The following is a 15801-nucleotide window of genomic DNA, read 5'->3' on the forward strand; positions in this document are numbered from 1 at the left end:
CTTTCCCTTCACTTCATCTGTGTGGCAATTGTAACTTGACAGCTAGGAATCATTTTCCAAATCATTTGTATTTCAGTGGCGTACATGTATCTGTGTCAACTACCGGGGGTGGGGGGGGGGGGGGGGAGTGTTGACACATTCAATCCTGAAACTACATGTACACCTAACGTTCTTGGGGAAGGGGGGGATCTAGCTGGGAAGGAGGGGGGGGGGGAAGGAATCTCCTGTCTTTATTCAAAACTGGTTTTTCCACAACCACACACAACCAAAAGGATTTTTTTCCAGCACCAAAAAACAGGTTTTGGGGTGGGGTGGGGGATCATCATGGTCCATCCCCCCTTATCAAAAAGAAAGGGGAGGGAGTCACCCCAGGATTTATGCCCATGGTGTATTTCAAAGTCACCAGGGGCTTCAAAGCACACAAATTGTTTCTACAAAAATCAGACTGTTAATTTAATCCTCCTTTTTTTTTATCAGTCACAGACAGTCAACCATTCAATCCTGTTCCCTGCCATGCCTTTTACAAAGGCTAGTCATCTTTCTTGTAGGCACTGTGGCAGTCAAATTCCATCAACAGACAAAAGCAGGTGACTGGCAGGCACAGCTGGCTTCTCAATCACCTACAGTCAGAGCATAGCTATACCAGGTTTCATAACAATCACAGCCAGTCAATCCTGCTTTATGAAGGCAGTGGGCATTAATTCAACTGTTAAAAACAGTCGCTTGATTTACTTTGACTGCCGCGCTGGCCTTGTTGAAATTGCCAGCCAGAGAGGGTGGATGGTGCCACAACAATGCTCTCAAAAACAATTAAAAAAAAAAGTGTTCCACATCAGACAAAAGTTTTGGTTTACCAATACATGTGTACCAAAATACCCCAAACTTGTAAGCAGTTGACTTGATGGATGGAGTGAGTTTAATACATCACGAAATTATCCACAGTTGATGCATAATAGAGCGTTTGTAATGGGCAAAAAGAAATTTCTGTGTCTGGCACTTTGATAGTAAAACTGGCCTTTAAACGTGCACGGTTCAGTTGCGCGAATGCCAAAAGAACTTTTGCCAGCTTCACCCAGCGCGAGTCAAGGATGCTTGCCTTTGACACCCTTGGAGTGATTGTGCTCACCGGTTTGGTCTAGTTTCGCCTTTTTTTTTAATTGTGAAACCGAAAGTGTTGTTTGGTTCGAGCTTGTCCCATGGGAAAAAGCATTTTCCGGGGTGTCTGCGGGGCACTGCAGTGCATTAATGGGACCCCAAGCTTCGTACAATAGGGCTTTTCCACCCGACCAAGGCCCCATCAAGTGCATCTCGATACCCTGGCTGTTTGGGATCACTCACAAATCCAGGGACCTCGATGCTCTCCTTGAAATCTACCTGTAGTTTCTACACTGAAACCCTAATCTCGGTGCAAAATTCGATTTGGATTTTGTCTCCCTAATTCAAACTTCCATAAACAAATTACATGATGACATCATCATGATGTCACTGCAGTATTTTTTATACCTTTAACATGTCTCTGTCTGTACATATCGCCAAGTTTCAACCTGATCACGCTTGTAGTTCTCCACATGTATTTATAAGACTTTGAAGAATATGGTACACCTTCATTTTTTTTTCACAGTGTTGCGGAAAAGCCAAAATGTTTAACGAATTTACATGTAAGAATGCACTTGCCTAGACTGGACCATATGGTCTCAGTTAAGGACATGGTTTATTTTCGGTGATGCAGTCAGTTCAGTAAGTTCAGTCAGTTAGCTCAGTCTGTCAGCTCAGTCAGTCTTATCAGCTCAGTCAGTCAGCTCAGTCAGTCAGCGCAGTCAGTCAGCGCAGTCAGTCAGCACAGTCAGTCAGCACAGTCAGTCAGGGGAGTCAGTCAGGGGAGTCAGTCAGGGGAGTCAGTCAGCTCAGTCAGTCAGCTCAGTCAGCCAGCTCAGTCAGTCAGCTCAGTCAGTCAACTCGGGGAGTCAGCTCAGTCAGTAAGCTCAGTCAGTCAGCTCAGTCAGTCAGCTCAGTCAGTCAGCTCAGTCAGTCAGCTCAGTCAGTAAGAGGACAATAGGCTGGACTCTCCGAGTCGGGACAAAAAAAAAAATTTAATCGGATTTCCTTTTAATATCCACATTATTTCCTCCGAAAAAGTATTACAAAAGTATGAACTTACGTTGTAAGATTTAATGGCTCAATCATCAATTACCGGCATACTATAAAAAAAAAAGAAGGTTGAAGCTATTTCCCCTACCGGTATTTTCATTTTACTGTACACTTCATCTTCAGTAGGAACGTTTGCACATTGTACGTGTACTATATCCTTGAAGCTTTTGTTGTCGATACAATTCAGGAAGTAATCCTATGATCTTGCAGCCTCGAGAACGGAAGTTATCCAAACCATATAGCATGGGTTCCTGGGAAGCTGTTTGACAATATGGGATCAAATGCTCAGCAATCTAAAACTTTAAAGAAGATTATTGCGGGTTGCAACTTTAAAGGGGCATTACAGCCTGAAATTCCTAAAAATTTTATGTTTCTGATTTTTGACTTATAATTCACAGGTCTGGTTGAAAGGAAACATAACCTAATGTCTTACCGTTCCCGAAAAAAGACGAACAAACAAAGACCTGGTTGTTACATCAGACACGGCAGACATTTTGTGGCATATGCATGCGTATTTCCAGCCTTGTCAATTCAGTGTACGGTACACGTTTTATGTATGTGACACATAATACACACAGCCCCAACCCATATAATGCGATGCACTGGTGGAGCTAGTACCAGTAGTACCCAGCAGCTCGATTTTCGAGAGTAAAGATTCTGACCCCAAACTTCGTTCTCGCAAGAATGTCACAAAAATGCCAATTTTTAAAAGGATGGTTGTGTGGATGTATGCTCTTCCATTAACATCATTTCGTTTGAAACACGTTTTGCAGCCCAATTGGGCACATTTAATACAGAACTTAAAACCAGAGGGTGTAGAAATGAGAAACAAAAATTTGGCTAGAAAACGGTTCATTCATTTTCCATGTTCTGGTACCCAAATACTCAAATTTGTATCCTTGTCGAGACATTGTTTAGTTCTGGTGAACAAATTTGTTAAAGGGTCAAAAGCTATTTTCAAAATGCCCCTATTTTATCCCGAATTACTTTCCTGGGTTTAAATTCTGACCAATTATCCCTTACATAAAATACTTTAATTTGCGACCGATAAGTATACCTGGGAAATTCCTAGTTTTTGAGTAAAATCCATTTTTCGTGAATTCCTTGTGGAGACCTATTCACCTTTAGAATTGCCTTGTGGAGCCCTTTACAATCTTTTGTTCCGTATTATACCCGGGTCTCAACAAGGCATCATTTTTTGAAACATCTGTACCTGCAGGATTATCCATTCTCAGGTCATTGCCACAAGGACTATTTGTTCAGTCTTACTCTTTTGTCCAAGACCAATAGTCAATTTCTTTTGGGGGGTGAGGCCCAACCCCTGGAGGGTATTATTCTGTGTTGTTGTCTAGACTGTAACAATGATGAACAACTTAACAAAGGCCTTTCCAAGGCCTGAAGTTCAATATATATGAGGCAGTAAAAGCGTCCACCAAACGATCTCTCAAATTATTTGCATCTTCTACCAAGCTTGTGAGAAACGTCTGAAGGTCATTCCTTAAAACATCCAGTTGGAACTTCCTCCCACAAGATCTCATTGTTGTTAAAAACTTGTTGAACCCAACCAGTGGCATATTCAGCTTTTTATGCCGGGAGGGTGGGGTGGGGGGTTGGGGTGGGGGGTTGGGGTGGGGGGTTGGGGTGGGGGAGGGGGGGGGGGGACGTGGTGGGTGTGGGGGGTTTGGTTTTGTGCAAATTCGGAAATTAGTCATTGCCACTTCACGCTGTATGCCTGTGAACCAGTACGTGCACGTGGTGTGTCCGTCCACTGGGTAGAAAAGCCGCTCTCTCTAGTTCGCCCACGGAGCCCATTTGATATCCTTTCTACTTTCTGAAGTTTTTATAAGAGGAACAATTTTTTTTTCCCTGGTAGTACATGTTTAGTTCTTTGTTATCGTTTGTTCTCTAGAGTGTGTCCCTGGGAAATAATTTTCTCAAGCTGAGACTTTTTTTATCAGCAGGAATAAAAGAAGAGAGTGACCTTCCTTTCATTGTAAAGCAGAGAAAAGGAAAGAAAACATTGGAGCCAAACTGAAGAAAAGACGACTTGAATGCTTTGGAATACCACACATTCTTCCTAGGATAATTCAGGGTTGGGCGCTTGTACAGGTTCATGTACTGAGCTCTAGAACCGCAGGGATCAGTCCTGCCCAACCCTTATCCTTCCCTCACAAACAAAATTATAAGAAATCAAGACACTTGAAGTTAAAAATAGAAAAGGATTAAATTTTATACCTCGTTCGCCTCAGCTGTTCCAGAACTTTTCAAAGGGAGATGGCTAAGGGTCAGATTCAACACTTAGAAACTTTGTGCCATTTAAACAGTCACAGACAGTCAAAATGTCCATCCACTTCCCCTGCTATGCTTTTAACACAGGCTAGTCACCAGCAGTCAGATCATATGGCAAGTATGTGACTAGTCAAAGTCAGTCAACAGACCACGAACAGACAAAGCAGGCAAGTTGTGAGCCCAGCTGGCTTGTCAATCACCTACAGTCAAACATAACTTAGCTGTAATACATAAACAGTCACAGCCAGTGAATCCTGCTTTATGTAGACTGGGAACTGTTAAAAACAGTCACTTGATTGATTTTGACTGAAAGGACAACTTTGCACAGAATGTATGTTTGCATAGGAGGGTGAGGAATTAAAACCAGCTCCTAAGGTTTGATCAGTCACAGACAGTCAAAAAGTCAATCCACTTCCCCTCCCATAACTTATACACAGGCTTGTCACCAACAGTCAGATCATGCTTGTAGGCACTGGTGACAGTCATATTAAGAACTAGTTTAAGGGGTGATTGTCTTTAGATGGAATTTTCTCCCAAAAGTCATCGGATTACCCCCCCCCCCAAAAAAAAAAAGTGAAAGAAAAATGAAAGGTAATGAAATACAATGTAAGCTTCACTTTTATGTGTGTCTCAAACACCTTGGAGAGTTGTGAGTATCTTTTCCGATCTTGGGAAATGGCGGTACGCCGGTATTTATCATTGAGGCCTATGGCAGTTTATTTGCTACGGTACTCTGCAACCAGCGGTATGGTTACAGGAAAAAAAATGTTATGATTTGGTCCGGGCTCCAGGCCCACGAAGCGAAAGCCTTTTAACATCAATCTGAGCAATGACTTGTTTTACCTGTCCATTTTTATTCAGCATTACTGATTGTTCGTTTGTTGGTATTGTCAAGGTCATTTCAAATTTTTGAAGTGGAAAAATATATATTTTTTATCTATCCATCTAACTGTTATGACTTGTGTCTTCTCATCTGTTACAGCATCCATCCAAGCAATTGTCTGTCGTGCATGATTTGTACAAGGATTTACGGGACGGGAGTCGCCTGATCGCGCTGCTCGAGGTCCTGACAGGAGACAAGATAGTGAGTCTTGAGCCGCCTTTTAATGCATGATTTCAGGTGGTTTCGTGTCTGTTGCATGTTAAGGCCTTTTCTCTAAGAGCGAGTTCAGATGTGAGGACCATTAGTCGACTACCGGTAGTGGTTGAATTTTTACTTAACTTACGCCTGCGCACTAATAGCAACATGCGAACGCCTCTGTTCAAATGTTGGTCAAAACATCATCACAAAACTTCTTGGTCCTGGGTCCCCGTGGTGCTTGATGATGTGGGCAGCTATTGTTAACCAGCAATGGAGCCGTGCGCCATGGTTTGGTTCCGAAGAACTCCAACCAACCGACCAACCTTCGTTCAAGTGAAGTTAGTCGAACTATGGTTAACTGTAGTTCAGGCCTGAAGTTGCTGAGAGCTGTCGGCGTAAATTGACAAAATGAACAAAACAAAAAGAATCACCCCCCCCCCCCCCCAAAAAAAAGCAATCTCTTGAATACCCAACATTGGTCATTAGTAGCTTTTGAATCGGCCATTGAACTTTCTATGTTTTTGAAATTTGTTTTCCTAACTTTTATTTTTCAATATCTTTTACACAAATTTGTTGGACATTTCCCGTGTATGAGGGACTTTTCTGGGGAGGGGAGGGGGGGGGAGGGAAATGGTCTAGGGAGCAAAGAAATTTCCAAATGGAACAGAAATACACAATTTGCATGTTCGGTTTGCTAAACACCCTTTTTAAAATTGTGATTCCTACAGCCCCAGGAACGTGGCAAGTTGAGACTCCACCGTCTGCAGAATGTGGAGAACGCCCTAGCAGTGCTGAAGAAGAAAAAGGTAAAGACAATTGTCAGTGGTTGGAATCGAACCTATGACAAACGAATGTCATGTAATGTAAGAATGCTGAAGAAAAAATGGGCAACTTGACCATGCGTCGATTCAAACCTGTGACAAATGAATGCAGTAAGAGTGCTCCCGTACAAAAAAAAAGATTAAGAATATTGGCCGTGGTTGAAATCAAATATCTTACATACGTGTATGAATGCCCAAGGAGTAACAAAGTAGTAAAAGAAAGTAGGGACAATAGACCGCATTGGGAATCGAACCTGTGACATACAAATGCCCAATGAATGTTAAAGAAGAATATGGTTGGGATTGAACCACAGACACTCAAATGCCCTAGGACTGCTGAACTAGAAAAAAAAGTTAGGAAAATTGACTGCTGTTGGAATCGAACCTACGACGTACAAGTTCTCAAGGGGTATTGCAAAAGACTCTCTTTCATTTCCTATCGACAGAAGCAGATAAAAGCCCATTACAAGTGCAATTTGAAGATTATGCCTGCCTGCTTTCTATAATTAGATTTTCTCAAATCCTAGGTGTATGTGGTGAACATTGGGAATGTTGACATCGTTGACGGCAACAGCAAGTTGACCCTGGGCCTCATCTGGACCATCATTCTCCACTTCCAGGTCAGTCTTACTTTCAGTAACACTAACACCGTTAATTAACAGACCTCATGGGCGTATTCGAAACCCTGTTCTCGGTTGAATGAACACAAGAACAGGGTTTTGAATGACAAGAACCAACACGCAAATGGTGTTCGCGAACAAGATTCTCATTCCCCACTTATTGGGAGTAGATGAAGAACGTCAAGAACAAAGATGGCAGACTTGGGCCCCTACCGGAACTTGCGTTTAATTTTTTTAAATAAAATTGTACGTGGTTATAGAGTGGGCTTGTCAGCCTTGTCTTTGCCGAATTTTATAGCTGTTCCGGTATTTCACTTATTTTCGAATTAATTCAATTAATTGTCCCTTCTTTTCATTCGGCATTTTAATGCAGCGGCTGCCGTCTTGAATTTTCGCCCAGCTGCACTTCACGTGCACTTGAGCGGTCGTAATCGGCAACCAGAGAACACTGTTCGCGGGTCATCGAGATTGGGGTTTCAAATACGCCCCAGCTGTATGGTGGCCATCTTTGATTTCTTCCATGAGTAGGGATGAGGCTTGAGCCGCGTCCAAATTACATGGCTATGGCTCGGAATAACACACTAGTGCATTGGCAGTGGTTGAAACCGCAGCCATAGCTGCAGTCTGCATGTGTAATTGCTGGTCATAGCCAAGTAAAGTAAATGAGAAGTTGTCCATTAAGCAATTTGCCTTCGAATTTTTTTCTTTTAGGCCCCCCCCCCAAAAATAGTCGGTCTCTGGTCAGCGCGCGCGCCGATTTTAATCATGCGCGTCAACCTTTTTTTTCCCCAAAATGTTCTGCGGTAGCTCCAAAAGCGCCCTCTATTGCCGCACCTCCTCAAATTTTTTTACCAAAGGGCACCAAGGAATGGGAAATTGCACCAGAGCAAATTATGGAGGACACCAATGTACATGAGGACACCAAAAAAAGCAAAATAGTACCCCACCTTGTTTGTACAATCCAAGCTTGAAAAAAAAAAAAACCCGCGTCGCCGCATCAATTCCGGAACTTTGGTCTGACCAGAGACAGAGTATTTTTTTTTTTTGGCCTTAGAAGAAACTTTGGAGGGTCAGCGAGAATTGGAAATTCCCGTTTTCTTTACAGCAAGCATTTTTTTCTTGCGTAAACAACAGAGAAGTTTTAGCCAATGTGCATGGTTAACTTCTTGGATAAACTTAAAAGTTTGTCTCGCCCCAAAGATTAATATACAACATTGTTTTTCCTTCAGAGAACAAAACTTACAAGACACTACTTTGCTTAACTTTCCTCAGCGTAGAAATTTGTCATTACGAGGGCCTTCATGTTACTATTAGCACAAGTTTATTCTCGGCTACAAAGTGAATGAATGAAAACGGGATAGATTCCAAAATTTACTGGAAATTTTCCAAGTTTACGATCTTACTCATTCATGAATTTCTCATCACCAGCCTCCCCCCCCCCCCTTTTTGGTTGAGACCCTGCACAAGTGTGTTTAGCCTCGGAGAGGTACCAGATTTCTTGTTTGGAAGACCTTTCCAGCCGCGGTTGGATTGTGTCGAAGCCCAGAAACTTATTCGTTGTTTCTGCGTCTGTTCCCCAAGCCTCAACTATTCCCACGGCAGGTTTTGGGGAGCCTCTCTGAAAAGGGGGCGAGTTGGGCCGAGGCCGGGCCTTGTTTTCTTTCCACACAGCCCAGCTGTTTTCTCTGCCGAAAGGTCCACAAAACATGGATTGTCGCGTTGTTTGAAGGTGTTCCGGCCATGCATACAAAGCATTGTGGAGCTAAAGAAACTAGCTCCACTCAGTTCAAGAAATCAACTTTGGTGGTTTCACTCCGTTGTTTATGCAAGTCTCGTCATGCGAAAAAAAAAAAAATAACGGAACGTCTATTCTCATCCGAGAGTCACTTGGGTTTGACATTCCTCACTTTGCTGTGATTGTTGATGGGTGTCGCCCTGGCAACAGATGCGGTTTTCTCCATTCACTGAATGGGATGTTTCCGTGGCAATAGTTGGTACTGTGCCAACAATGGCGCTCTGCCCTTGGAAGTTGCCAGGGAAAATTGTTTGACTCGTAGAGAAAGTGTTTTTTTTGTGTGGATGGAGTGTTCAGTGATTAAATAATTTGTTTTTTTGTGTGAAGTAGCTATATAAGGAATGATTGCATACATGTGTACGGTTCGAGTTTTGGAAGTTGTTGAAGGCTAACGAACATCAGACTTTTTTTTCATTGAGAAGAACTTGGTAACTGATGGCCCTCTTCCAACCAAACCCTACCCCCAACCCTACCCCTTCCCCTTCCCTCCCCCAAAAAACCCAGAACCAACAACACCCTTACTCTTCAGGCATTTTTTGATTAAGAACCCCCTCCCCCCAAAAAGATGCACCGTTGGAAAGACCTTATTTCGTTGATTTCTTAGTCCCCTTACTATTTTTCAACCAAGTATGTTTTTTCAACAACAATTACGTCAGTTTGCTTTTTGGATAGCTGCAAATGATGGACTGTAGCTTTAAATGCACAACCCTACTCACTGACTGATTGCCACTGATTGTGAATAGGACTTGCCAAAGGCTTGTCATGACCCACAAATTTGACTCAGATGACCTACATGTACTGGTAGACCCCCTGGACCAGATTGGTCTGCTACCAGCTTTACCAGCTTGCTTAGTCTGAAATGGACTTGCTCAAGCCGCACCATGGCCCAAACCTTCGACTCGTATGACTACCTAGTACCTACATGTGTACATTGTAGACCCCCAGAGCAAATTGGTGTGCTACTAGCTTTACCAGCTTGCCGAGTCTGAAATAGACTTGCTCAAGCCTCGCCATGATGGCGCAAAAAATTGACTCCAATGACTACCTTCATGTAGACCCCCTAGACCAAATTGGTCTGCTACCAGCTTTTACCAGCTTGCCTAGTCTGAAATAGACTTGCTCAAGCCTTACCGTGGCCCAAAACTTTGACTCCGATGACTACCTTCATGTAGACCCCCTAGACCAAATAACTTGGCTACCAGCTGTACCAGCTTGCCTAGTCTGAAATAGACTTGCTCAAGCCTTACCGTGGCCCAAAACTTTGACTCTGATGATGCCCTACATGTAGACCTCCTGGACCAAATAACTTGGCTACCAGCTGCACCAGCTCGCCTAGTCTGAAATAGACTTGCTCAAGCCTTACCGTGGCCCAAAACTTTGACTCTGATGATGCCCTACATGTAGACCTCCTGGACCAAATAACTTGGCTACCAGCTGCACCAGCTCGCCTAGTCTGAAATAGACTTGCTCAAGCCTCACCATGGCCCAAAACTTTGACTCCGATGACTACCTTCATGTAGACCCCCTAGACTAAATAACTCTGCTACCAGCTGTACCAGCTTGCCTAGTCTGAAATAGACTTGCTCAAGCCTTACCGTGGCCCAAAACTTTGACTCAGATGACGTTCTACATGTAGACCCCTGGACCAAATTGCTCTGCTACCAGCTTTACCAGCTTGCCTTGTCTGAAATAGACTTGCTCAAGCCTTACCGTGGCCCAAAACTTTGACTCCGATGACTACCTTCATGTAGACCCCCTAGATCAAATAACTTGGCTACCAGCTTTACCAGCTTGCCTAGTCTGAAATAGACTTGCTCAAGGCTCACTATTGGCCAAAACTTTGACTCAGATGACTACCTACGGTACACCCCTTAGACCAACTTAATTACGATCAGCTTTTACGAGGTTGACATGTCTTATGCACGGCGCATGTCTTCCATCAATTGATACTAAATTATGAGCAAATACCAGTATGCAGACTTGTCTGCAAAAAAAAAAGGAGGAACTCCTGATGATGATGGAATGCAGACTCATTGAAGTTACCCCTTTTGTTCCTTTTACTGTGTTACACTCTAATTCATCAACCGCTCTGACCAACGTGTTCAGGGGCACGCACAGAGCATTGTCAAGTTATAAATGGAGAGTTTTCTATTCACAGGCCCAACCCTAAAATGCCACAGAAGTCTCAACAAAAGTGAAAAATCTCTATTTGATATAATTTAGGCGCATAATCGTAGAGCTGTGAAATTCTAGACTGGCTTGACAATACCCTTCAGGCTTCTAGATCTGGGTTAACAACCTTTGTTCACTTTGCACGTGCAGCGTCGACCTCTTGTACAAAAGAAAACCTGAGGTGTCGGGGGGGGGGGGGGGGGAGATTGGACAATTTGCAGGTATCGTTTGTTGCGACGTGAATTATGAAATTGTTGTAAAGTGAAGTCATGGAAAGCAGCGAATGAATTGTGGTTTGTCAGTTTGACTGTATCAACACAATGCTGGCTGACGTGCTTTGTATTATATGAAAGCTTTTTATTATCATGCAAGATCAATGTTAGCCTTGAGCATTTGGATTGCACAATAACCCTGCGGTATTTCTTCAAAATTACTTTCAAAGCGATTCCTCAAAACTCAGACATAAGTTTTAACACTTTTTTCCCCCCTTTTGTCCAGAAACTTGCTTTAATCACTGCGTATAGGGACCCTATTGTGACATTACATTGTATCTGTGCTTTTACTTTAAAGTTAGGGTACCGGTAGATCATTTGTAATTTGTGCATTTTTTTCGGTTGAACCAACAAAAGTGCTCAAAATCTAAAAGCAGATGCTTAATAACTAACCTGATGAAGTTTTAGTTCTATGAATGCTGTACAACAAATCAAATATATTCTGGATCGCAATTTCAGTATATCCAGAGTTGCCGAGTCAAATTGTGAATTGCGCCCTCTCATGACAAAATCCTGAAATCAGCATTCGCGACATGATACTCGTTCAGCTGGTTGTCACCCATTCACGGATTCGCCCAATGGCGAACTAAACACAAATCACAAAGCAGGGCGGCGGATTCACGAAAACTTCCAAAAATGTGTCACATGACAAATCTTTGGAAAGGACCTTCTTTTGTTGTTTCCTTCAAATTGACATCATGCCAGAAGGAATGATTGACCTATTGCCGTTTGCGAGTTAGCCACGCCCCTTAGACAACCCTACCGGTATATTAATTTGTAATGTAAGTTATGTTTGTCTCAGATTTTGCGCGTTCCGCATCCATTTGTGTTTATCATGTTATTGGACAATATTTCACAAGCTGCGTTGACGTGATTCTAACGCGATTCTACCGCGATAGGTCAATTGCACCGGGAGTTTAGTGTCATTAGGCCCCTATTACCGTATCTTTAAACCAGTGCATAATTGAGGCCTGCAGTTTTATGCTTGATATCTTATTTCCCTCGGGGCGCGTATCCCACATCACACCAGTCAACAATTGTTAAATCTATTGTTTGTTTAATAGTGATTCCAATGTGCAAGTCATTGAAAGAAGCTCATTATCTGGTGACGGCGCGACTGATTAATCACCAGGAAGGTGAAACAGGTTAAGATCATTTGGTGGTTAATGACGACGATTTCATTCAATTTCTTTTGTCCAAAGTTCATGAAAGAAATTTTGAAAAACCCTCATATAAACTTTGGTCATCCAAGTTACCGTATTACAAGGTGATCCTAAGTAACCTCTGTGACAATGATGCGACTTTGGATTGGTCTATTTTGTCTTATCGCGAGCGCTTTTCTTATCCGTTGCCCTGCAGGTGGTGCGTTTCTTTACACAATTAAAAAAGAAAACATATAAGGTACTGCTTATCAGAGCCACTTGACTTTTGAATCTGTTCCAGGGTGCTAATATGCCAATTAGCAGAAAGTCCAATTTCAGAAAGTCCTATACTAATATATCCTACGCTGTCTGTCTGATGTCGGTCTGTCTGTCTGTCTGGTGTCTGTGTGTCACTTTTTTGTAGGAGGCCTAAGGAGTGTGCGGAAATGCAAGGGTTTAATGGAGAGATATCCAGTGTATGCAGGGCCCGTGTTCCGATTTCACTGTCCTCTGAAGTCACGGTTGGCATGTGACAAATTTGTTTTGTTGTGTTTTTTTGGCAAATTTGTTTCTTTCAGTCTTTGAAAAGCTTCATATTAGGCCAAAAAAAAAAATAAGTCGGTCTCTGGTCAGCGCGCGCGTTGATTTTAATCATGCGCGTCGATCTTTTTTTTTTCCAAAATGTTCCGCGGTAGCTCCAACAGCGTCCTCTATTTCCGCACCTCCTCAAATTTTTTTACCAAAGAGCACCAAGGAATGGGAAATTGCACCAAGGCAAATGATCGACATTACCAAGGCAAATTATGGAGGACACCAATGCACATGAGGACACCAAAAAAGCAAAGTAGTACCCTACCTTGTCTGTACAATCCAAGCTTGAAGAAAAAAAGAAAAAAAAGCCAAAAAAAAAAGAAGAAAAAGCCGTGTGGCCGCGTCAATTCCGGAACTTTGGTCTGACCAAAGACCGAATATTTTTTTTTTTTGGCCTTACAAACGTTATCTCTATGAAAATACTCCAAAATGTATCGCTTTTACGCAAAACATAACGTTGATGATGAAAAATGTGGCAAAATTGCTTCACCAAGGTTTACCACGCCCACTTGGGGTCAACATGGAAATTGAGGTCAAAGATATACATTAGTGCCGCGCAAAGCGTGGCATCCCGCTAGCCTATCAAAAAAGGTTTTCAGCATTGGTGAAACTGATGTTGCCAGCATCGTGACTTCGGGGGTAATCCCCGGCTAAATGGCATATATACGGGATCTGACTTAAGTGCCCCTTGAACAAAGTCATTGACAAACTGATGGGGAACCCCCAACAACATACCGGCACATACATGTACATGTTCAGTGTAGGGCTGGATAGCTCAGTGGTATAGAGTGCAGGAATGGCAATCCGGATGTCACAGGTTCAAACCCCGCTCCAGTCAACTTCTTTGTTCAACTTAAAATTGATTACAATGCGCCAAGTCAGTTTTTCTAATTTGTGGTTTATTTGAAAAAAAAAGAGTCTTATTCGAAGACGGACTGTTTATAATTTCGAAAAGTGGGTGTGCCCATAATTACCATTTACATACTGTGCTTGACAAGCGTGGATATAAACATGTACTTTGTGTATGGTATATTTTGAAGGAAACCAGAAAGAAATCCAACTTCCCAATAAAGTCTTAAAAATTAACAACAACATAGTGACCAGAGACAAGTAACATGGCTGAACATTTTCAGAATAGTTTGTTCGGGTTTATATTTGCTGTGTAAATAAATATATGGTTAGAAATTTATGAAAATTTCCATATACCTGTACCCTTAAAGGGAATGTACATCATTGGCTTTTGCTGTAATTTTCAGAAATGAACTTTTTGAGGGGTTAGTATAATAGATCAAATATTGTTACACTGACATGTTTGAAGTTTTGTGTTCGAAAATGCTGGAAAAACCAAGAAAAACAAAAATGTTCAAGTAGTCTGGTTCCTTGACTCCACTAAAGAAAAAATGGATCAATTTATTGATGCCGGAAAATTGTAAGGTAAGGGAACCAGTCTAGCTGGCCTGCACCCGTTCATGAACATGTAACCAATAGCAAACAAAATTTGGACTGAAAAAAGTGTAAAGTTGGAGCAGTAGTTGAAAAATAGTTAGGTTTTCCAACGGTGGTTGGCCGACCACCGTTGGAAATGTATATACAAAAATACCATTTTCTTGAAAATGACTTCACACCAGGTGCCATAATTTTACAGGATGCTTTAGACTGTCATTTACCAACATCTTAGTAAGGTATTTCGTTAAAACTTGGTAGTTTTATTTTTTGATGTTTGCAAATGTTGTATATTCCCTTTAAGTCAAAATGTAACACTTAAGTTTATAAAATCCATTCATTGATAGAAAAAGTATTTCAAATTGAATTTTCTGTTAAAGATTAAAAATAATATTCAGCTTATATGCATTTATTAACCTGGAATTCCCTTATCTGGGAATTTTGTTTTTTGTTTAATCTTGCTCAGTATTCCCAAACATTGCAGTGTTTGCGAATACTCCACCTCCAAGACTCTCATACACGTATCATGAACCATTATCAGCTAGGAAATTCGCTTTAAAAAAAAAAAAAAAAAAACCACTTGATATTCTTGTTTGGATACCATGGGAAGCTCTGGGGCACCTTGAGAATTTCCCAGGAATTTTTTGTTTGTCCAAAAGAAACCCCACACTTGTCATGGCAATGTCTGCCAGTCGGCCAAGAAAGGTGTTTAGCATAACAATGCGGCTGGGGTCAGATCAACAATGGCGAAGGTCAAACCCTGCCCAAACTGTGAATGAAAACAAGCGGCAAGGTCCCTGGTTTAAGTTTTTTTTTTAGCAGCAGCACTCGAAGTTCACTTGTAACTCTACCCATCGGTGCACGTTGCCCCCTAATAGGTCTTGATATGAGTGCTTTATAAACTGAAGCTTTAACAAGCGTGGATGGTCGGACCATTCAGGCATGGCTGAATGTCGCCCCACACAGGTAAGCTTTTTGTTCCGCCGGTTGCCACAGTAGGCCTTGAAACACACCTTTCATTTATTTTTTTTTCTGTTTCATGACGTGGCACAGCAACAATAGACTGACATTTTTTAAAGAGCCGGTGTGACAGTGGGTTGGACTCCACTCTGGGTCTGACTACCGGTCAGGCAGGAGCTCGGTTGAAAGTTATCCCGTTCAACTTGGCTCTGCCCCCCTGAAGTCTAGTACCCGGACTTTTTGTAGAGCTGAGGGAATGGTATTGGAAGTGGAGAGATCAGACTGGATGGTCTGTCCAAGTTGGGAGTTTTAGAAAGTTTTTTTTTGTAAGCGAGAGGTATTTTTTGAAGGAGTCGGAAAGTTTGCAAGTTCCGTTGGATAGTTTGATTTGCTATTGCGGTTGTGCGTACGGAGAGCATAGTCGCCTGCAGTCATGTCGTACAGATCCAACGCCAACTCGCGCGCGT

At 42.2% G+C, this 15801-nt stretch overlaps 1 protein-coding gene across 1 annotated transcript in view; it reads left to right on the top strand.

The window, feature by feature from the left end:
- LOC119728943 overlaps positions 1-15801 on the top strand; it is a 288712-nt gene that overhangs the window by 21924 nt on the left and 250987 nt on the right. Inside the window, exons 3-5 of the mRNA XM_038201391.1 lie at positions 5420-5521; positions 6247-6324; positions 6867-6959. Coding sequence (XP_038057319.1) covers positions 5420-5521; positions 6247-6324; positions 6867-6959 — 273 coding nt within the window. The remainder of the gene's footprint in view (positions 1-5419; positions 5522-6246; positions 6325-6866; positions 6960-15801) is intronic.

Source organism: Patiria miniata, unplaced genomic scaffold (assembly GCF_015706575.1).
Source record: "Patiria miniata isolate m_02_andy unplaced genomic scaffold, ASM1570657v1 HiC_scaffold_20, whole genome shotgun sequence".
NCBI lineage: Eukaryota > Metazoa > Echinodermata > Asteroidea > Valvatida > Asterinidae > Patiria > Patiria miniata.